Here is a 21418-nt window from a genome sequence, read left to right on the forward strand (position 1 = left end):
AACAGAAGGTGCTGGAAATACTCAGCAGGTGTGGCATCATCTATGGAAAGAGAAATACAGTTAACACTTTGAATCCAATATGACACCGTTCCAAAGAAGTCATATTGGACTTGAAACGTTAGCTCTGTTTCTCTCTTCACCTATCAAACCTGCTAAGTTTTTCCAGCACTTTCTGTTTATATATTAGTGCCACAGCTTACCTGGGCCACCCTTGAGTTTATTGAAACTACTCCTGCATTGTGTGAGTTCTTGGAGCGGTGTAGGTTGCATTGATCCACTCCGTCACACCCCTCTGGACAATCATTTGTGGGGTTTCATGCTTTTAGTACCCAGCAGTCTGCCTTTCTCACATTAGCCGCAGCACCTGCAAGAGATGCATTTGAGAATTTGTTGGGGGGGGGGAAGTGGGGGGGCTTGCAGTTGCCAACTACTTTTTACTTTTAAAGCAGAACTATATTTACTCCTCTCCCAGTAACAATGAACTTCTCGGAAGGGGTTTTTACCACTCCGAACTTACCCTGCATAGCATTTCAGAGCACTGGGAGGAAAAATCAGCCTGCATAGTCAATTGTTGATTTGCTGTTTGAGGGGGGTTGCTGTGCTAAAATTGACTGAAATTTTGGTTTATATAACTACAGTAATAGCACTTTGAAAAGTAATTCATTGGTTTCAAAGTGCTTCAAAATATCCTGTTGATGTAGGTTGGTGCATTTCCAAGCCACTCACCATCCTGACTTGGAAATATATCGCCGTTCCTTCACTGCCGCTGGGTCAAAATCCCGGAACTCCCTTCCTAACAGCACTGTGGGTGAACCTGCACCACATGGACTGCAGCGGTTCAAGAAGGCAGCTCACCCACCTTCTCAAGGGCAATTAGGGATGGTCAATAAATGTTGGCCTAGCCAGTGATGCCCTCATTCGGTAAATTAATTTTTAAAAAATTAATTCTAAGAAAGAAACCGAGCCTAGTACTGAGTGATATTGTTGGACCAGAATTAACGTTTTTAAATTCAAAGATTAATTTATATGATTACAAGATGGATTTCAATGAGCATGGCCATTTAGGCCATCACAGACAATCTACCAACAGAGACTTTGTTGTGAAATTCAGTTTGATAATGCCCATTGTTGCTACGGATGACATTTAGGGACTAGAATGGTGTCTGCAGTGCATTTCTGCCCGTGAATCATACTGATGCCATTGGTGAAGAAAAACATTAATGAGCATGCAGCTAACTTGCACTTAATGCATGTAGAGCGGGCAGGTCATAATGTCAATCAGCATGCAATGCTGCTTTGATGCCAGTGCTGCCATTTTGGAGCTAAATTCAAAAATTAAAATGTTCGCTGCTTTTTTTATTTATTATGTGGTGCAAGGATCCAAGAAATGAAACTCTTGTTGGGCATCCATTTTTTAAAAAAAAATCCTACGTTGAAAATTGAGTTAAGAGGAAATAAAAACATGCCACTTAAATCTCTTGCAGGAATATTTTTGTTGCATAGGAAAGGAAGTCTGAGTTTCAACACTAAGTAAAGTTTAGGAGTTGTAATGAATTTAGATTTATGTCCTCTCTTAAGCTCACACAGCTGAGCACAGGTTAATCAGTAGAACAGTGCCCACCAGCTCCATTTAAAGAGATCATCTACTACTTATAGGTTAGCTGCTGGTTTATTTCTTCTAGCTGTAGCTTTAATTTGACAAATGTTTGGTGCTTTCCATAGTTGTTTTCAGTTGTAAAAGTTTACAGGGTGTGGTGTGGCAGGTACTGAAGGACCTTTTGCTGACTTCAAGGTTTCTGCACTAACAGCTTGCTCCCAGACATTGGTGCACTGGCAGGCCTTCTCGTTCGAATTGAACGTCATTGGGAGAATGAGTAGAGGCCATGCAAAGCAGCACAGGCTGCTGGAAGAGGGAAGGGGTGAGGGATGCAGAAAGGCCCTCAGCTGGAGGCCGTATCCACTCAGGATGTACGGGGAAGAACCCTGATTCCTGAACCTTTGCGAGGAACAATGTATGAGTTGTTTGTGCTTCAATAAGGATGTCCTCATTGAAATCTGCCACCTGCTGCAGCCACAACTGTAACCTCAGAACAAGGCAAGGACCGCATTTCCTGTGGCATACTTTTGCCGGTGCAGAGTTAATGAAACTACTGTGTTTTGTTATTGGAAGAGTTTAAATAACTTCTTCACGGGTGTCCTGCTGGATCCTGACAAGGGCCAGATTTTTGTAGAGTCAGGCCAACTCTGGAGGCCTTTAGAAATGGCAGGCAGGACTCGATTCTGAGATTCCTGTCCCCATTCCCATTTCTAACCAGCCTGCCTCGGCACTTGCGATCCTCCGTGGCCACCTCTGAACTGCCTCCGCAGTTGGTAGGCCCACTTCCATCCCACCCCCGCCTCCCCAGTACAAAAATATGGCAATTTGGCAGACCCATCTTCTCTTAACTGGTCTGCTGAGTTGGGAAATTTGCCAACTTTACCTTCCCACCACCTCCACGAAAATCCAGCCCAAGGGATGAGAGGAGTTATTTGACTTGTCAGGGGAAAGCTTGCCTCAGTAATGGGACCTTAAATTGCAGTTCCTCTGTGGTTGAAGCAAGACTTAGAAATAGAGCACAGGCACCAAGGAGGGGAAGCAGTGTTCAGAGGAATAGGGAGGAGGAGGAGAAGGAGAAGGACTGTTACTGTGTGACCCTACGCATCAGGGATCTGCAGGAAGCATTTCCCCTACCTCCAGAACACCCAGAAACAGTGTGTGAGGCACTTGCATTTCAGCAAACAGGACCTCTTACAAGTCCGCCTGCAGGGTGAGGATATTGCTGTGGTCATCAGCGTCACTGTTGTCTTAATTTTCTATGCTAGTGGACACCTCCAGGTGGGAGGAGGCGACATCAGTAACATCTCACAGTTCATCATTCATTGCGGCCATGGGGAAGCCACAGAGGCCCTTTATGGAAGGAAAGGGAACTTCATTGTCTCACTGACAAGAGAGAAGCAAGAGGAGAGAGCATATCGATTTGCCAGGTTGGTGGGAGTCTCTGTGGTTCATGGTGCAGATAACTTCAGACGTGGCTCTGTGGGTCCCACATATTAATGGGGAGATGATCCATAACCACATGGTATGCCACTGTATCAATGTCCAGTTGGTGTATGACCATGACTTGCAAATACTTTCTATGAATGTCTGCTATCCTGGCATTTGTGCTACCTATCTCAACGGAATGTGGTGCACATTGCAGCACCTGCATCTGAAAATATGTCTCAATGCTTTTGTCACCCCTTTGTGCCTTGTCTTCCTGATTTTGGAATTTTCTGGATTAAAATTTTTGCTATTGGTTACCATCTTCTATACTCTCCCCTTTCAGTTGCATCTGTTCAAGGCTGAAGCATCAAAGTGTCTCTAGACTTTTCTAACGCAGTAATCTGAGGCAGGATGTCTATTCTGAGGCTGTTTGTCATAATGACTCTAGAACCGTTTTGTCTTGGTGACCAGAACTAGACCAAATATTTAAGGTGTGTCTGATGAGAACCCTGTACATTTTAAGAACATTTGTCTCCTAACTCTCCAAATTTGGTTCTATATTTTGACATTCTACTACATAAACACCCTGCATATGTTGAAGACCAGTCTACCCCTAATCCTGATTCATTATAATTTTTTCCTCAGATATCTTGACACCATTCATGCTCTCTGCCTTTGTGGATAGCTAAAATATGTCAATGATGGAAGAGACTGCATTCATTTAATCTGGCAGGCACATTTTGATTTAGAGATAAAGCAATGAAAAATTGTAATGTAGATTTTTTGTAAATATAGATAGCAGTTTAATGACAGAAGTGTATATGGTAAGGGACATGAGTAACTGACATTTGCATTTCCATTTAAGTGTAATTTCACAATACCTAGGTATTCTATAAATGGGATTGAGTATTTAAGAATTTGGTATAAAAGTTTTTAAGTACGAATTTTTCAATGTCAGCAGACTCTTGCTGTCATGGAGGGAGGAGGTTGATTTTGAAGGCTTTAATCGATGGCACATGTAATTAGCATACGTCTGCTAGACTAAGACCTGTAAGTTCAACAACAGCTGCATGCCTCAGGAGGAAAATATTGACTGCTCCAGTGATTCAGTTACATTACAGCACTTCAATGTGTAGTCTTGCAAAAACTCCTCCTGAAAATCACTTTAAAAATTTGTGCTTGTGAGATACTGTAACTGCATTTGTAATTTTTGTTAGGTTGATGAATCAGTAATTTCATAGAGATAAAAACAAAAAAACTGCGGATGCTGGAAATCCAAAACAAAAACAGAATTACCTGGAAAAACTCAGCAGGTCTGGCAGCATTGGCGGAGAAGAAAAGAGTTGACGTTTCGAGTCCTCATGACCCTTCGACAGAACTTGAGTGAGTCCAAGAAAGGGGTGAAAAAAAAAATTTCTTTTTTTTCACCCCTTTCTTGGACTCACTCAAGTTCTGTCGAAGGGTCATGAGGACTCAAAATGTCAACTCTTTTCTTCTCCGCCGATGCTGCCAGACCTGCTGAGTTTTTCCACGTAATTCTGTTTTTGTTCAGTAATTTCATATGTGTTTTGACTTTGTCATAAACCGGTCTCTAACGTTGTTTTCAAGAATTAATTCTGCATCTTGAACTGGTAGTCAAGCTGCATGAAAGCACAGATTTTATAGGTAATTCAGAAATAGTTCATGACTGGCTAGAATATTTAGCAAAAGATAACCTTCATCTATGGCTAATAGACTGGTAGTAATCATTATGTGGGTCCTTATGCACAGTTGGTAGCTTCCCTGCCTCTGAGCCAGAAGATCCGCATCCAAGTCCCACTGGAGGGCTTGATAGGCAAGGAAGTTGCATTCATAATGCAGCCAAACAAGTTGAGTATCAACTTGTAAATCTTTCCAACATATGCCAATGGCAGGTAGTGAGAGCAGGTGAGATTCCTGGTCAGCCATGTAATTGAAAGAAATTGAAGCCTCTACCATTGCTACCTATAGCTCCAGACTACAACTCGCATGTAAAAGTGTGTGTTGTCACAACAGTTTGGATTCCTTGCAATCACTGGGGGGGCTGGTTGGCTCAATTGGAATAACAGTCAGTTTGGATCAGATTGATACCAACACCAGGGGTTTGATCCATGTTCCAGTTGGGGTGGATTCAGGACCTGCTTCCTTGTTCTACCTGTGGTGGAAGCTGTAGCGCCTGTTAATCGGACCAACTTTGGGCAGAGAACTCAAGAAGAATCATTATGGGGTAGTGCCATCTTCGCAGTCAAGATAAATAAGTCTGACATGACCTATGAGCAGTTCCACCTTCTCTACTTATTTTACTTGAATATTTTAAATGATTTTTAAGAGCTCAGATTATCCCTTCATATTATTTACTAGTCAATTTCTATATTCCCTTTTAGCTTCCTAAATTCCTTTTTCGCCTGCTCACAGTATTTTCTATATTTTCTTTAGCACTAATTGATCTCAAGTTGCTTTGCAGGAGCAAATTGAAGGAGAGAAATTCAACATCATTTTGCCTGTCTTTTTGGGTGAAGAATTAAGAATGAGCAATGAATTTTAAGAGCATGTCCTGTACAATAGAATTTATTACATGGATAATGCTGATGGGAATTGAAAAAGCATTAGAGGTTTAGCATCAAAAGAAAATAACACTCATAAAATTTAGCCACTTAGATGTTGGTATCCAGAATGTTCTTGAAGTTCTGAGTGATGCCTGATTTCTTCAGTGGGTAGCAACTTAAATCTACGTCCTCCTGCCAGTAGAAACAATTTCACCTTATTTACTCTATCAAAACTCATCATCATTTTGAAAACCTCTGCTAAATCCGTCAAATCCCAGTGAAAACCAATACAAGTTAGATTCCAGAAAGCCCTAGCATAGTTTATTTCCTACAGGATTGTTGTAGAAAATGTAAATACTCCAAGTAGGCAGGATTGAACATAACACTATTTGCGATTCCTGAGGTTGATGGTACAGCTAGCTTTGCAGGAGCACTTCAGGGAGATGCAATTTATGACCTTTGTTGTTTTGACACTTTGTCATGACCTAGCAGTGCGCAATTGAATTATTTTTGTTTGGTCTGGTATCCTAGGATATATAGACTGCACACATGAGTAACTCCAGCATTACCTAGCAATGCAGAATCAAAGAAATTGTTCTTTCATTGTGAGTTTCTGTTTTCATATAAGTCGCTGTAAGTTGCAGAAAAATGCAAACTTCAGACCTGATTTTTCTCCACATGTGATAACATAAAGTAATTGGAATACATGTTTGCTTATTTGGACTGATGAAATTAACCATGACTTTATATACCATGTGTAATCATGCGGCAGGCGGGGGCAGAATGTGTCCATCCCCATTGTCACCTGACTCAATTTAATTTTGTGGTGGGCTGTAAAAGTCTCCCTTCTGAAAACATCCAGTCTCTGCAGGCAGGGAGAATTGGTAGGAAGCTGACAGCAAGACCTTACTCCTATAGGGCCAGTGAACAATCTTTTGTGAACCACTGTCTCCATGCCTCTTGATAGCTTTTGTAAATTAAGAACCCTCACTCCCCCACTTTCATCTACAGCAGTCATCTTCCTGGACCACCTCAACTGCCCCTGCACGCGCCTCCTCCCTCTCCCCCACACTCCATTCCCTGCATGCCTGCATACAGACAAAGAGTGAGCCCGCGGTTCAGGAATGCCTCCCTGCTGGTTCTCCTCCAGGCCAGGTCATCCCACATGACCAATAGAAGACCCTCCCGCTTGACCAGGCTGGCCTGGACAGAGATTGCAGAGGAGGTTAGCAACCATGGAATCGAGCCACAAACAAGAATACAGTGCCGGAAAAGGGTCAGTGATCCTTCAGGGTAAGTGGCAGTGTGGTGTTTCTTCAAAGATCCTTTCATGAGAGTATCAAGCAGCAGAATTTTACAAGTGGAGAGAAAGGCCAAGCTGAAAAATGCTTCATCATTCGCATTACTGCGTGGCAATAGATGCCAGGCCATGTGACAGCCGTGAATGATAAGGCTTTTGGGTTCCAGTTAAAACATGGAGCCAGCATGTGCCACAGGGATACACAGGGACAAGGGAGTTAGGTGTCTCTTGGACATGCCACTAAGCTTCCCACTTTGTTATGCAGGATACAGAGACCATCAGCACCAAGGAGGGGGCCAAGACTAGATGAGGTGTTCCCAAGTTGAAGGCTCTAGCGCCATGTGAGGAGGAAGCCATGAAAATTGTGGGAGGACAGTGTGGTCGTTCCATTGCAAGTGGCGAGGCTGGATACGCCATCCAGCAGAGTGAGAATGGTGCTGAGACATGGGCATCCTAGAGATGCGTGTGAAACTGTGGTTTCCTGATAGCTTGCCCTTCTCCTTAATGTCTTTCTTCTTGTTCTGCACTGCAGGTTATCACCATAGGATGCAAAAGCCCAAACCCTATAGAAGAAAGTGATGACTCTGCTTCTATTGCACCACTCAGAGGATACACCGTCATCTGCCTCTCAATTATCCTCCACCAGTGTAGGTACACACACGGATCTCAGAGGATTTGTGTATAAAATCATGCGGACATGTTGGTGAACACTTCCTGGACAAATACCACCAGCTGAAGGAGGCTGTGTCAACCGAGGTACCTGACAGTGGAGGACTGCTGGGAATCAAGTCCATGCTGAGCCCCAGATGGATGATGGGCCTCTGGTCTGAGCCACATTAAGCCTACTGGAGATGCAGAAACAGGCAGGGAAAAATTGGGAGTGGGGGGTGTGCGTGCGTGGTGGCGGTGTCAGAGGCTATGCGGAACCTTGCATGGATGGTGGAGGAGTCCAATTAAGCCTTGAGTTTTGCCATTTCTCTGGCATGTGAGAGCTCGGATTCCTCCATGGAGAGTTTGGCAACCGCCATGGAGAGCAAGGCCTATCATATGACCCAAGTGTGAAAACCTGCATTCCATTGTTCTGGCCATGGGTTCAGGACAGCAGTGGCTAGGTGAGAGAGGAATGAGGCACCTGGACCTCTCTCCAGCTGTCCCTTTTCCTCAGGGACACAGGGAGGTGTCATTGCACACCGAGAGGGAGGAGGAGAGCCAGCCAGCTGCCCCAGGTGCATCCTCTCAGGACACTCCCAGAGTGAGTGGTCCCTCCTCATCCTCTCTGCTGGTGACCCTGGAGTTTCCGGTAGGCACGGCTGAGGAGGGTGATCCTGCACCAGTGCAGGATACACCAAGTACGCAAAAGCCCTCAAGGCTTCGGGCCACCAGAGAATGATTGCCAAGGTCATCACGTGCAATGGGGCATTGCTGTTAGCAGCCTTCCTCCACCTCAGCTGTGGATGTCGGGGTCACATCAAGGTGTAGGAGAAAAATTAAAAGATATTTTGAGGGAACAATAGTGGCACGGGGGTTGACACACTAAAAATTTGTGTATATGTTGCATGATATTAGTTCCATGTGATAATTGTGTGCACCATGTAAAATATCTTTTCAAAGGCGTAAAGCTTCCAAATGTTGATGCTTAGCGATAAGTAAATACACTCATACAAGGAACAGCAAAAGTTAACATGCAGGAACAGCAAGCAATTAGGAAGGCAAATGGCCTGTTGACCTTTATTGCAAGGGGATTGGAGTATAAGCATAAAGAAGTCTTGCTACTTAGGGTTTTGTTGAGACCACACCTTGAGTACTGCACATAGTTTTGATTTCCGTATCTAATGAAGGGTATTGTCATGCCCAGATGACGTGAAGGGGGAAAAAAATATATATATGTCTATATCATCCTGGATACTTTATAAAATTATTTCTGAAGCCTGACTAGCTACCGCTCATACAAAATGAATTTCTAGCCTTCAGAAAACAGCAAGGATCTTGTCATTTCTGAAGAGGCGCTAATGTACCCTGTGACTGCAGAAGTCAAATTCCAAGGAAATGCACAAAGAACCTTTGCATTTTTAAGGCAGATCTCCGGCCAATGGAGACGCTACTTCTGCGAGGAAGGGGCCCTGAAACTACTGAAACTTAATAATGGGCAAAACATTAACCATCTCAAGAATCCAGAGCAAGAATATACATCCTTTGTCTGAAACAAAGGAAAGATGTCACATGACTCCCCCCGACCTCTCTTACGTCAAGCTGCCAGAACCTGTAATATTGCCATGTGGAGCTGAATCCAGGCAGTCTTCCATCTTCCATCAACAAAGCATCAACAGAAACAGAGTCTGTCTAGGTTTAAATTGCCTGGCCCTCATCTACACTGTTTTCTACTGGAACGTCTGAACTTCAGTACCAGTGCCTATTGTAAGACAGATTCATCTCCATGTGCTTCTCCCATTGTGGAAGTCTGTGCTACTGGAAAAGTGGATTATCCCACATCAGTTTCAGCCTGCTAATCCCTCTGAAGAAGTACACCATTGGACTTTTGATTTTGAACTCTGGACTCACATGAAACAATAATTCACATTTTGGTCTGCGGTCTTTGCCCTGTACCTCCTCCTTTCCCTTACCCCTCTTTTATTGTGTGAATGTACCGGGTTTACGTAGTGACGCTCTCTCCCCGCATTTAAGTATGTGTAAAATAAACTAACCCTCTGATTTTACTCTATCTTGAGTTTGCTGTGGGGCTATTAAAGGAGGATTGGATCACTCCAAAAACTGAAGGATTGGAGAAAGTACACCACCACTTAAAAAGCTGGTGAGAGGAGAAATCAGGGCTGTTTTGATTTAAAGCCCCTCCTGTCCATAACAGTATAATTCCCTTTGGGGTCGTACAGTGATCACTAGAATGGTAGATTGGTCCCTGGGATGAGCGGGTTGAGTGGGCCTATGTTCTCTGGAGTTTAGAAGAATGAAATGTAATCTCATTGAAACATACAAGATTCTGAAGGGGATTAACAGGGTAGACACTGAGAGGTTGTTGCCCCTGGCTGGGAAATCTAGAACAGAGGGGCACACTCTTGGAATAAGGGTCCAGTCATTTAGGATGAGATGAGAAATTTTTTCACTGAGTGTTGTGGATGCTCCAGTGTTGCATATATTGATGACTGAGATCATTAGATTTTCGATCTCTCATGGAATCAAAGGATATGGGGAACGGTCAGGAAAGTGATATTGAGGTAGGAGCTCAACAATGATTGTAATGAATGGTGGAGCAGACTTGAGGAGCCAACTGGTCTGCTCATGCTTTCTTATGTTATTATCCATGGTTGCTACATTTATGGTTCATGCCTGACAGCAAGAAAATTTTAGAAGGCTCTGATAATAAAGTCGAAGTTGTGGTAGTGGTATTAAAATGACAGTCACCATAACGGTGACAGATTAAGTGTGCCTAGGAATGAATGTAAAGTTTTTTTTAATGTAAACAAATTATTTGAAAGTTTTAGTTTTCAAGAAGATAAAATGCTGCAGCAGGATTAATGTTTTAATCTACAGTGCTTCATCAAAAGTAATGCCATTTGGCCATTTGGCAACATTTGTTGTCAGACATAAAGATTGGATTGTCAGCAGAAGATCAATAATTTCCTGCTGCATAGTTTTTACATCCTTTTGATATTGGTATTTTTTGAAGTACTTTTGTAAAGTAGATCATTCAATCAGGTTGTTTTATTTTCTGACAAAATTATAATGCATTCTGCTTGACAGGATTTTGAAAAAGACTACATTGCGTTTAAAGAAAAAATTGTGGATTTTGATAGGCAACTTGGGACCATTCTGTGTGCAGCATTTACAGACTGCTCTGGTTTGGAGTCTGCTTTTAAGGTATGAATTTGTTTAAAGTTGACATGTAGAAAACAATGAAAATTGATACAAACTGTCATGCTATGTTTTTTTAAGTCATTTTTTTCTATCTACTGCTTTGGTGCATTGTGTTTACTTGCTTGTAACAATGACTTTGAATATTTACTTCTAGTCAAAAAGGCTAATTGTGTAGATACACATTTTTAACAATAGAAAAAATTGTCCTGTATCTATAAGTTGCAATGGAAATGCTCCTTTATTAGGGACCAGCTTGATATGACTGTCACCCAACTCCACCCTTGCCTCAGTTCATCTGGTACTGAAATCCTCATCCATGCCTATGTTACCTCCAGACTTGACTATCCCAATGCACTCTGGGCTGACCCCTCCACATTCCACCATAAACTTGAGGTCATCCAAAACTTTTGTTATGATCCCCAGGTGACCAATAAGCTAATAGAACTTAACAACCCCAATGACAAAAACAAAATGGACAAGATTTCACTTATTATATCTTTTACTTTAACAAGCAAACTAAAATCAACATAAATTAAACATGAATTAACAGGCAAATTGTGGGCAATATGAACGATAAACTACACTTCAAATAGCAGGAACAACAAAGACATGTCTTACAGATTTATCAAGCCGTCTATCCAGAATCACATCCAGCCATAAAGTCCTTCAAAACTCTGTTTCCCTCAGGTAGAGTTCCATTTGTTTTCTCTGCACAGGGTTTAGCCACTGATTCTCTTCCAACAACTGCTCCCATTCAACCCGTGTCCCACAGGCATGATCTTCATCAAAATGGCTGCCTCTGGTCGTCTTCTTATCGTGTCCACGGACAGTCTATACTTGGCCCAGTCAGAACTGGACACATTTTTGCGCCTTGTTGTTGAATTCGGAAAGATCTGCAACAGTGCAGGGTTCCTCTAGCGATAGGCATTGCAGGAGATGTTGCATAGTCTGTGGCTCAGTTCCACATTCACAAGTTATCAGGCTGGTTGTATACCCTCATTTGCTTAGTAACATATTTGAACGACCTACACCAGTCCTAAGTCTGTTAAGGCACTTCCAGGTTGCCCAGTTGCAATTAGCTCCTGGAGGAAGGCTTTCATCCAGTAGAATTTCCATCGCTGAGGGTTGTTCGAGACTGGCGAGCTGGTCTTTCCACAAAGCGATGCGGGCTTCAGATGGGGTTGATTGTAATGGAACAACATTGTTCATGAAGCTCTTCCTTTATTTTAGGTGGCTGGGTGTAGGTGTATGACCATGTAGAGGATGCCTCTCATCTGATGTTTGACGGAGTCGCTCTTTCTTGCTGGCTACCGTTCTTCTTATATCAGGGCTAGCGATACCCATCAGGATATATAGGCTGTTGGTGTTTGTTGGTTTTAAACAACCTCTGATAAGTTGGCAGCTTGCATTCAGAACGGCATCCATCTTCCTAGCATGAGTAGATCTTTCCCATGCAAGGCAGGCGTATTCAACAGTGGAATAGCAAAGAGCAAGTGCATTGGTTCGTAATGTTTTCGAGCTTGCTCCCCACTTTGTGTTAGTGAGCTTATTCAGAATGTTGTTTCGTGTGCTCACCTTTGCCTTTGTTTTTTCGATGTGGTTCTTGAAGGTGAGGCATCTGTCAAGGGTGACTCCTAAGTAGATAGGGTGCTCGCAATGCGTCAGTGTTGCTCCACTTCAGGTTACTTTAAGCTGGCATTTGGCTTCATGGTTTCTGAGGCGTCCTTGATGGGTTTGCACGAAGGTGGTTTTCTTCATAGTAGGATGTTAGTCCCTCCAAGGCCTCAGAAAGCGTTTTCTCCATTAGCCTCTGGTTAATTGGTCTCTTTAAGATAACTGAAGAAGCAGCAGTAATTTTTACTTTTTAACTTGCCCTCTCCCTACTTCCTGGATTCAGCCTTCAGATTTCCTTCTTTAAACTGCCCCAAACACAACTCTGTACAGCTTGATTGCACTGTACTGCTGGGCAATCTGAGTTGGTTATGGCTCTGTGCCTTTATCTGGTTTGAAGTTTCTGCAGAAGCCTGAGATCACAGCCTCATTTCCCAGAAACTTGAAGTTTTAGCTTCCCTTTCAGCTGAAGACTTGACAAACAAAAAAAAAGAAAAAAAAAGCTTTAAACCAGTGTCAGCGTAGTCAACAGAACATTTGACCAGTCATTTGTTCAGACAATAGCTCATGCAGGCTTCCTACTGATTGCGCCAACTGCAGATTCCATCACACTTGACCCCACCCATCCCCGCGCGCGTGCCCCCCCAGCCCTCCCCAAACCCACCTTGGGGAAAAAAAGCGTTACCATAGTGAAGATTTCTTTACAACTTTTTGGAATACAGTTAGTTCTTAACCTCATAAACATATTATCAAATAGCTGTATAAGTAACATTTTTCCTCTGTCATATTTCACAATTATACATATTGTATTTGCAAAATTAAAAGGGCTTAACCAATTACAAAACCAAGCAAATGTAACAATTAGGATTTTGATTTCAACTTCCATGAATTCTCAGACCAACTTTCTTGCAAACAAGACTGTGGTTTACTGCTAGTTGAATCACATTCTTTCAGTCGTTTCAGAAGATCTCCCTTTTTATTTTGCATAATGTTTATAGTTTCTTCATGTTCTTCTTTAAGATGTTGTACTTCCTCATGTTGCCTTTCAGAATCTTAATGCATTTTTGCACATCATTGGGATATCATCCTTTACAATTATGTTTGTAATAATATTCCATAGTTTTCTCCTTTGCCCATGTTGTAACCTCCTTCGTCCCAACATTTAGCACGTTCTGCTCATCCTCTCTGTGCCTGTGTTCCAAACTCCGTGAAGTCAGGACCCTGTGGCAGCGTTTGTGAAGGGGCTAAAAGTCTTGTGGTTTGTTTGGTCTGGTTAATCTTGTTAAGAATTGCAACGTTGATTGCTGGCAGTCCATCTGGCCTCTGGGTACTGGCTACTGTGATCTGGAACCCAAGGAGAAATTCTTGGTCAAGTCACTTCTTACTCTTTGGCTATCCTTGGTTAACTCTCACCACTCTAAGTGCCTGTTGAATTTTTCCATGATTATTGCTTCAAAAACCTTATCCACCATTGATGTTAAATTGACTCACCTGTAGTTACCAGGAAGGTCTTTGCACCCTTTTTTAAATGAGGGTATCACATTTGCCACTTTCAAATCCTCTGACACCTGCCCCACATTGGAAGATTGGAAGATTATGACAAGCCCTTCCGATATCTTTGCTTTCAATTCCTTTAGCAACCTGGCATGCAAGCCATCCAGATCAGGCAACTTATCCATTCTAGCCAGCCTTTCTAGTACATCCTACCTTTCAATTTTCACCCCGTCCTCTAGCATCTCACAATATTGTGTTGCACCTTCTTCCTTGATAGGCACCAATACAAAGTGCTCGTTAAGTATTCTAGCCTTGCCCCGTGCCTCTGAACTCATATCGCCTTCTTAATCCCTAATAGCCCCCACCCTACCTATTACTGCTTGCTTAATATTTACATGCTGACGGAAGATTTTTGAGTTCCCTTGTAAGTTAACTGCCATTCTATTCTCAGATTCTCTCTTTGTCAGTCTTATTTTCCTCTTCACTTCCCCTCTTCACTTAATGGGCCATAATTTCCAAGCTCCAGGGCAATGTATCTGGGGTGTACCCCAAAGGAGTGCTGGGACCCCCCCCCCACTCCAATCCCAGAGCTTCCCAGGTAAGGATTGGATTACACGGCAATTGCCTGAGTAGTGTGAACTTCCCATGGGCAATTGCCCTGCAGCGAGAACCATCCGAAAATTGTGATTTAAATCCGACTGTATTACATCAATAGCTACCCAGACAAAGATAGAAGAATTAAAACCACTTCCAGCTTCTGCGTAAGTATTGTACAGGCCCACATTGACTCTCCCACAGTACTCCCCTCACACCCTTGAACCCCCAGGGGACTCCTACCCGCCGACCCTTCCCCTCCCCCACCCCACCCCATGAGTACTCATCGCCCCCCACACCCACCCCACTGGACTTTCCCAGTCTCCCCACTGTGGGACTCCCCCCTCCACAAAACACCACCCCTTCCTCCCCCCAGTACAGGACTCAGGACTCCCCCAGTCTCCCCCCCTCCACCAGCTCCATGGGACTCTCTTCTTGCAACCCCCTCCAACCCCCGACAAGATACTCTTTTCTCCACCCTCATGGGACTTTCCCTACCCCGCCCCAAGGCCTGGCTTGACCTGTCCCAACAGGATCGCCACCCAACCCACTACTCAAGGCCCAACCCAACCCAATCTTGCACTCCCATCCCCTTACCTCACTCCCCACCTCCACCTCCTCACTCCACTCCCCACGCCTGCAAGGCCTGGCCCGATTGACCTGACCCGAACTGGCCCGACCCGTGTGCCCCAAGCACCCTGCCACCTCCAAAAGCCCTATCCACTTATATACTTACCTATCAAAGACCTGTAAATGTGGCTGAACCTTTAAACTTACCTGGTTTGTGGCAGCTAGTGCTGTAAAAAATGGGGCATTGCTTCCATACCTTGGACACTATAGCCCTTGATGCTGGCCCATGGACATGCTGCACTGCCTAGGTCTTACCTGGCTTGAGTTGGAAGGTCAGGCAAGATAGGATTGTCTGGATTTTCAGGTAAAAACTTCCGAGCAGGCTGGCAACCTGACTCAATTGCCACTCCATCGGAAGTTACAGGCCATTTGGCCAGGTTGTCGGTTGAAAAATCCACCTGCCATGTATCGTACATCCTATTTTTTCTTGCATCATCATATTCTCCATCTCTCTCGTCATCCCTTCCCTTTCCCGCTTGTTGGCATGTACTTGTGCTTGGAGTTTACCAAGCTTATTCATCACACTTTGTGCATTTACACACATGCATTGTAAACCAGTATGTTTATTCCTCGTAGTCCATGTTAATCTGTTCCTATCTTGTCCTCCTTCCTTCTCTAGTACTATCTGAAACATTCACTCCTTTATGCACCTTATTTCTCTTTTCTGCTTCTATATATTGGTTCCCAGCCCCCTACAAAAATTCGGCTGAAACCTTCCCAGCCACACCAGTGGTCTTTGATGATCAATGCTCTTTTTTGAATAGGTCTTTCCTGCCTCAGGACTAGTCACAATTTCCTAAGAATCTGAAGGCCTCCCTCCTGCATCATGGACAGAATTTTACATTTGGCATGTGGGGCAGGGCCTGACACACTGGAATGTAAAATGACGTGTGATGATATTGGGCGTGCGTTCCAAAACAAAAACAGAATTACCTGGAAAAACTCAGCAGGTCTGGCAGCATCGGCGGAGAAGAAAAGAGTTGACGTTTCGAGTCCTCATGACCCTTCGACAGAACTTGCGTTCGAGTCCAAGAAAGAGTTGAAATATAAGCTGGTTTAAGGTGTGTGTGTGGGGGGCGGAGAGATAGAGAGACAAAGAGGTGGAGGGGGTCGGTGTGGTTGTAGGGACAAACAAGCAGTGATGGAAGCAGATCATCAAAAGATGTCAACGACAATAGTACAATAGAACACATAGGTGTTAAAATTAAAGTTGGTGATATTATCTAAACGAATGTGCTAATTAAGAATGGATGGTAGGGCACTCAAGGTATAGCTCTAGTGGGGTTTTTTTTATATAATGGAAATAGGTGGGAAAAGGAAAATCTTTATAATTTATTGGAAAAAAAAAGTGAAGGGGGAAACAGAAAGGGGGTGGGGATGGGGGAGGGAGCTTACGACCTAAAGTTGTTGAATTCAATATTCAGTCCGGAAGGCTGTAAAGTCCCTAGTCGGAAGATGAGGTGTTGTTCCTCCAGTTTGCGTTGGGCTTCACTGGAACAATGCAGCAAGCCAAGGACAGACATGTGGGCAAGAGAGCAGGGTGGAGTGTTGAAATGGCAAGCGACAGGGAGGTTTGGGTCATTCTTGCGGACAGACCGCAGGTGTTCTGCAAAGAGGAGACCACATTGGGAGCAACGAATGCAGTAGACTAAGTTGGGGGAAATGCAAGTGAAATGCTGCTTCACTTGAAAGGAGTGTTTGGGTCCTTGGACGGTGAGGAGAGAGGAAGTGAAGGGGCAGGTGTTGCATCTTTTGCGTGGGCATGGGGTGGTGCCATAGGAGGGGGTTGAGGAGTAGGGGGTGATGGAGGAGTGGACCAGGGTGCGTTCCAACGTCATTGCGCTGTCTCATGTTATTTTGTTTGGCGGGCATGTAGCTGATTCTGGCACACACCTGCCAATAATTGAAAGGCCTATTAAGGCCATTAACGAATTAATTAATTTCAAATTTACACTGTCCGTCCAACCTAACGGTTGGCGGGCAGGTGAAAAGGCCTAGCGGCCGGCCTTTACATTTTTTAGGAAACCTCATCCACGAGTGGGATGAGGTTTCCTAAAGCTATTGCAACTTAAATAAAAATTTCCTTTAAAAAATGAAAACATGTCCCATCTCATGAGGGGACATGTTATTTTAAATTTTTATTGTATTTATTTATTTTTTTAACAATCGCTTCAATCTCCTTGAGGTAGCTCCGGAGATTGAAGTGCTCTTTCGCGTGTATGCACAAAAGAGTGCTGGAACCGACACTCCCTCCTCCCCCTGCCTGCACAAGTAGCGCGGCTGGCGTTCCGCGCTGGGTTGACCTTAATTGGTCCACCTGCGTGAAATCGTGGTGCGGGGCTGATTGCAGCCACTCCCGCCTGCTTCTGCCGAGCCCGCTCGCTCAATGCAAAATCCTGGCCCATATCTCAAGTCTCGCAATGATTCTCCCTGTTTCTCTAGCTTTTCCAAACATATTTGCTCTATGTCATTACTATTGATGCGTACCACAATGCCTGGCTCACTATGTTCTCCCTGCAGAATATTCTGTACCCTCTGCGTGATATCTTTTACCCTGAGACCAGGGATTTACCGTTAATGGCTACTCGTAACTATGAAATCTCCTATAACAACAGCATTTCTACTCTTTGCTATTCCCCCTTGTGCAGCCCCTTCCCCTTGGAGCCTAGGGCTAGGCTGTACTATTTCGATGTTACCTTCTTGAACACAGCATTATTCTGGGGATAGTTTTCTGTGCAGAGATTGGTTTATCTGGCTTCTGTAAAAGGTGATGGGCCGTAACTTCTGAGTTCCAGGGTGCCGCATCTAGTTGGGGGAGGGGGTTACCCCAGAGATGCACTGGGGGACACCCCCCACTACCCTGGAGGCTCACAGGCAAGGAGCAAATGGCAATTGCCCGGAAGTGCAAACTTCCTCTGGGCAATTGCCCTCCACTGGGAACCACCTGAAAATATGCTTTAAATTGGATGGCTCCTACTAGGCTACATCAATAGTTACTCAGAAAAAGTTAAAATAATTAAAACCACTTCTAACTCCTGAGTAAGTATTGCACAGACCCAGACCGACCCCCAAGGGGACTCCCCCAGCCCCCGAACTCCCCAGGGGAGTTTCCCCACCACCAGACTGCTCCCCTGCCACTGAAAAATCCCACACCAACCCCTGATGGGACACCCATGGGACTCCATCCACCCCCAAGGACTACACCCCTGACATGAACTCCCCAATCCACAGGATTCCCACGACCCCCAAGGGGACTCTTCCCCATGTAAGAGATCCCACTCCTGCCAGAGGCCCGACCCCCACACCCTCCTGAGGCCGGTTTGTATGGCTGGTGCAGCTCAGTATCTGGTCATAGGTGGTTCTTGGGATGTTGATGATGGGAGATTCAGGAATGGCTTTGAACTTTAAGGGGAGATGGTTAGATTCTCTCTTGTTGGAGACGGTCATCGTCTGGCACTTGAATGGCACAAATGTTATTTGACATTTATCAGCCTAAGCCTCAATGTTGTCCAGATCTTGCTGCATGCAGGCACAGACTGCTCCATTGTCTGAGGAGTCAAGAATGGCATTGAACACTATGCATCATCAGCAAAGACCCCCACTTCTGAACCTGTAATGGAGGGAAGGCCATTGATGAAGAAGCTGAAGATGGTTTGGCCAAGGTCACTACCTTGAGTAACTCCTGCAGTGATGCTCCTGGGACTGAGATAGTTGGCCTTCAACAACCACAACCATCTTCCTTTGTGTTTGGTATGACTCCAACCAGTGGAGAGTTTTCTCCGATCCTCTTTGACTTCAATTTTGCTAGGGCTCCTTAATACCACACTCAGTCATAAGCTGCCTTGTTGTCAAGGACAGTCGCACACACCTCAGATTTGGAGTTCAGCTCTTTGTCCATGTCTGGGACCAAGACTGTAATGAGGCCCAGAACTAAATGCCCCTGGTGAAACCCAAACTGAGCAACAGTGAGCAGGTTATTGTTCTGCAAGTGCCATTTGAAAACACTGCCAATGACATCTTCCATCACTTTGCTAATGATTGAGAGCAGACTGATGAGAATGTAATTGACAGATTTGATTTGTTCTGCTTTTTGTGGACGGGATAGACCTGGGCAATTTTCCACATTGTCAAGTAAATGCCAATGTTGTATCTGTATTAGAACAGCTCGGGCTTGTACAAATCTCCAGTACTGCAGCTGGGATGCATAGCCTTTGCTGTATCCAGTGGTTTTAACAAATTTTTGAAATCATGTGTGCAGTGAATCGAACTGGCTGAGGACTGGGATCTATGATCCTGGGGAGTTCAAGAGGAGGCTGAGACAGGTCATCCACTTGTCACTTGTGGTTAAAAATGGTTGCAAATGTTCCCTTTTCTTTTCCACTGATGTGCTGCACTCCCTCATCATTGAGGATGGAGATGTTTGTAGAACCTCCTCTTCCAGTTAATTCTCTAATTGTCCACACCATTCGTGATTGGGTGTGGCAGGACTGCTGAGCTTGATCTGATCCATTTGTTGTAGGATCGTTTTGCTTGTCTATAACATGCTGCTTCCACTGTTTAGCATGCATGTAGCCCTGTGTTGTAGTATCACAAGGTTGGCACTCATGTAGCGAGTGGTTAGGATCTGGTGTGCACTGCCTGAGAGTGTGGTGGAGGCAGGTTCAATCGAGGCATTCAAGAGGGAATTGGATTATTAGCTGAAAAGGAAGAATGTGCAGGGTTACGGGGAGAAGGCAGGGGAGTGACACTAGGTGGACTGTGCCTTCAGAGAGCCAGCACAGACGTGACAGGCCGAATGACCTTCTTCTGTGATGTAACTATTCTATCTGCGATGGTACTTCATAGTTTGTATGGTATTGAAATCGGTTTTTGCCTATATTCAAAGCAATACTCATAGCCAGTAATAAGGATTGAGAAAAGTTTAAAGCGTTTTACTGTGCAGTATTTTCAATATTGTGAACGCATATTTTACATCCTGTAAAGATGAAATATATCTAACTAGCTTTAATGATTCCGTATCCATAATTTGGTTTATTGTGCTGCAACGATTGAAAGTCAAAAATATTCATATGTATTTATTTGTTTTCTCCCAAAGCTTCTTGCTGTCTTTGGAGTGTTTCTGGAGAGATCCACCATTAAAGAGATTTTTAGTCCAAAGTACTTTACTCTGCTAGAGATGTTTGATCAAGAACTGGACAGATGTAAATGTTTATATGACAAACATCTAGAACAGGTTTGTCGAATAATAAGATAGTGTTTCAATTAAAGTTGCCTTTAATAAATGTTTACATTCTCGAAAAGGGTTTAATTTTATGATCTCTTCCATTGTGGCACTTCTCTGTCAGAACAGCCACATTGGAATCCTTGACTCTTCGACAGTTTTGCTCGATAAATTGGCAAGTGCATTGGATAAGAACATGCAAACATTAAAAAATTTGAGCAGGAGTAGATATTTGGCTCCTTGAACATGCTCTGCCATTCAACACGATCATGGCTGATCTGCTTATGGCCTTAACTCCACTCTCCTGCCTGCACCACCCTGCCGCCCCCAAAAAAACCCTAACACCCTTGTCAATCAAAAATCTATCTAATACAGCCTTGAATATATTCAATGATCCAGCCTTGGCTGCTCGCTGAGGAAGAGAATTCCAAGCATGTGATGCACTTATGGAACTAAATGTGGCTGAATTGTTGAGTGGGAAGCCTCTCAAGGGGCATAGCTGAAGTCTGTCAAAATGCCTCATACTCCGCATTTAGTCATTCCTGTGCAGAGTGGATAAATGAAACTCTGAGTCAAGTGCTTCCAAGCTAGATCCTGAATGGTGCAGAGAGTAATTCTTTTGTAAATTCATTCTCTGAACGTGGGTGTTGCTGGTAAGGGTGGCATTTATATTGCCCAACTCTGGTTGTTTTTCTGAAGATGGTGATAGCCTGACTTCTCAAACTACTGCAATTCATGTGATGAAGGTGCTTTTAGGTAGGGAGTTCCAGGGTTATGACCCAGCGACAATGGAGGAACGGCGATATATGTCAAAGTCAAGTGTTCTGTCAGAATCAATGTAAGAAAATATTTATAAAGTCGAGAAATGAAAACCTCATTTTGCCAATGATTACCTGGACATTTCCAAACTATTTAAACCACTTTTTTTTTCTGAATAAACCTCTCCTTTCCTTAAAATATTGAGAGAACCGCAGAACCTGGTCTGGAATGCACCACATATAAGTTTGGTTTTATGATAAGTTCAGACATCTGCAGAGCACGTTTTAAAATAAATGCAAAGTATATCTTTAAGATCATGTTTTATTTTAAGCTTGAGCAGAATGAATGCTAAA

General features: G+C 43.8%; 1 protein-coding gene across 1 annotated transcript in view; it reads left to right on the forward strand.

Annotated features, from left to right (window-relative positions):
• Positions 1-21418, forward strand: part of LOC121276335 (dynein heavy chain 11, axonemal-like) — a 564873-nt gene that overhangs the window by 60781 nt on the left and 482674 nt on the right. Inside the window, exons 9-10 of the mRNA XM_041184616.1 lie at positions 10643-10759; positions 20181-20318. Coding sequence (XP_041040550.1) covers positions 10643-10759; positions 20181-20318 — 255 coding nt within the window. The remainder of the gene's footprint in view (positions 1-10642; positions 10760-20180; positions 20319-21418) is intronic.

The sequence above is a fragment of the Carcharodon carcharias genome, chromosome 3 (assembly GCF_017639515.1).
Source record: "Carcharodon carcharias isolate sCarCar2 chromosome 3, sCarCar2.pri, whole genome shotgun sequence".
Lineage (NCBI taxonomy): Eukaryota > Metazoa > Chordata > Chondrichthyes > Lamniformes > Lamnidae > Carcharodon > Carcharodon carcharias.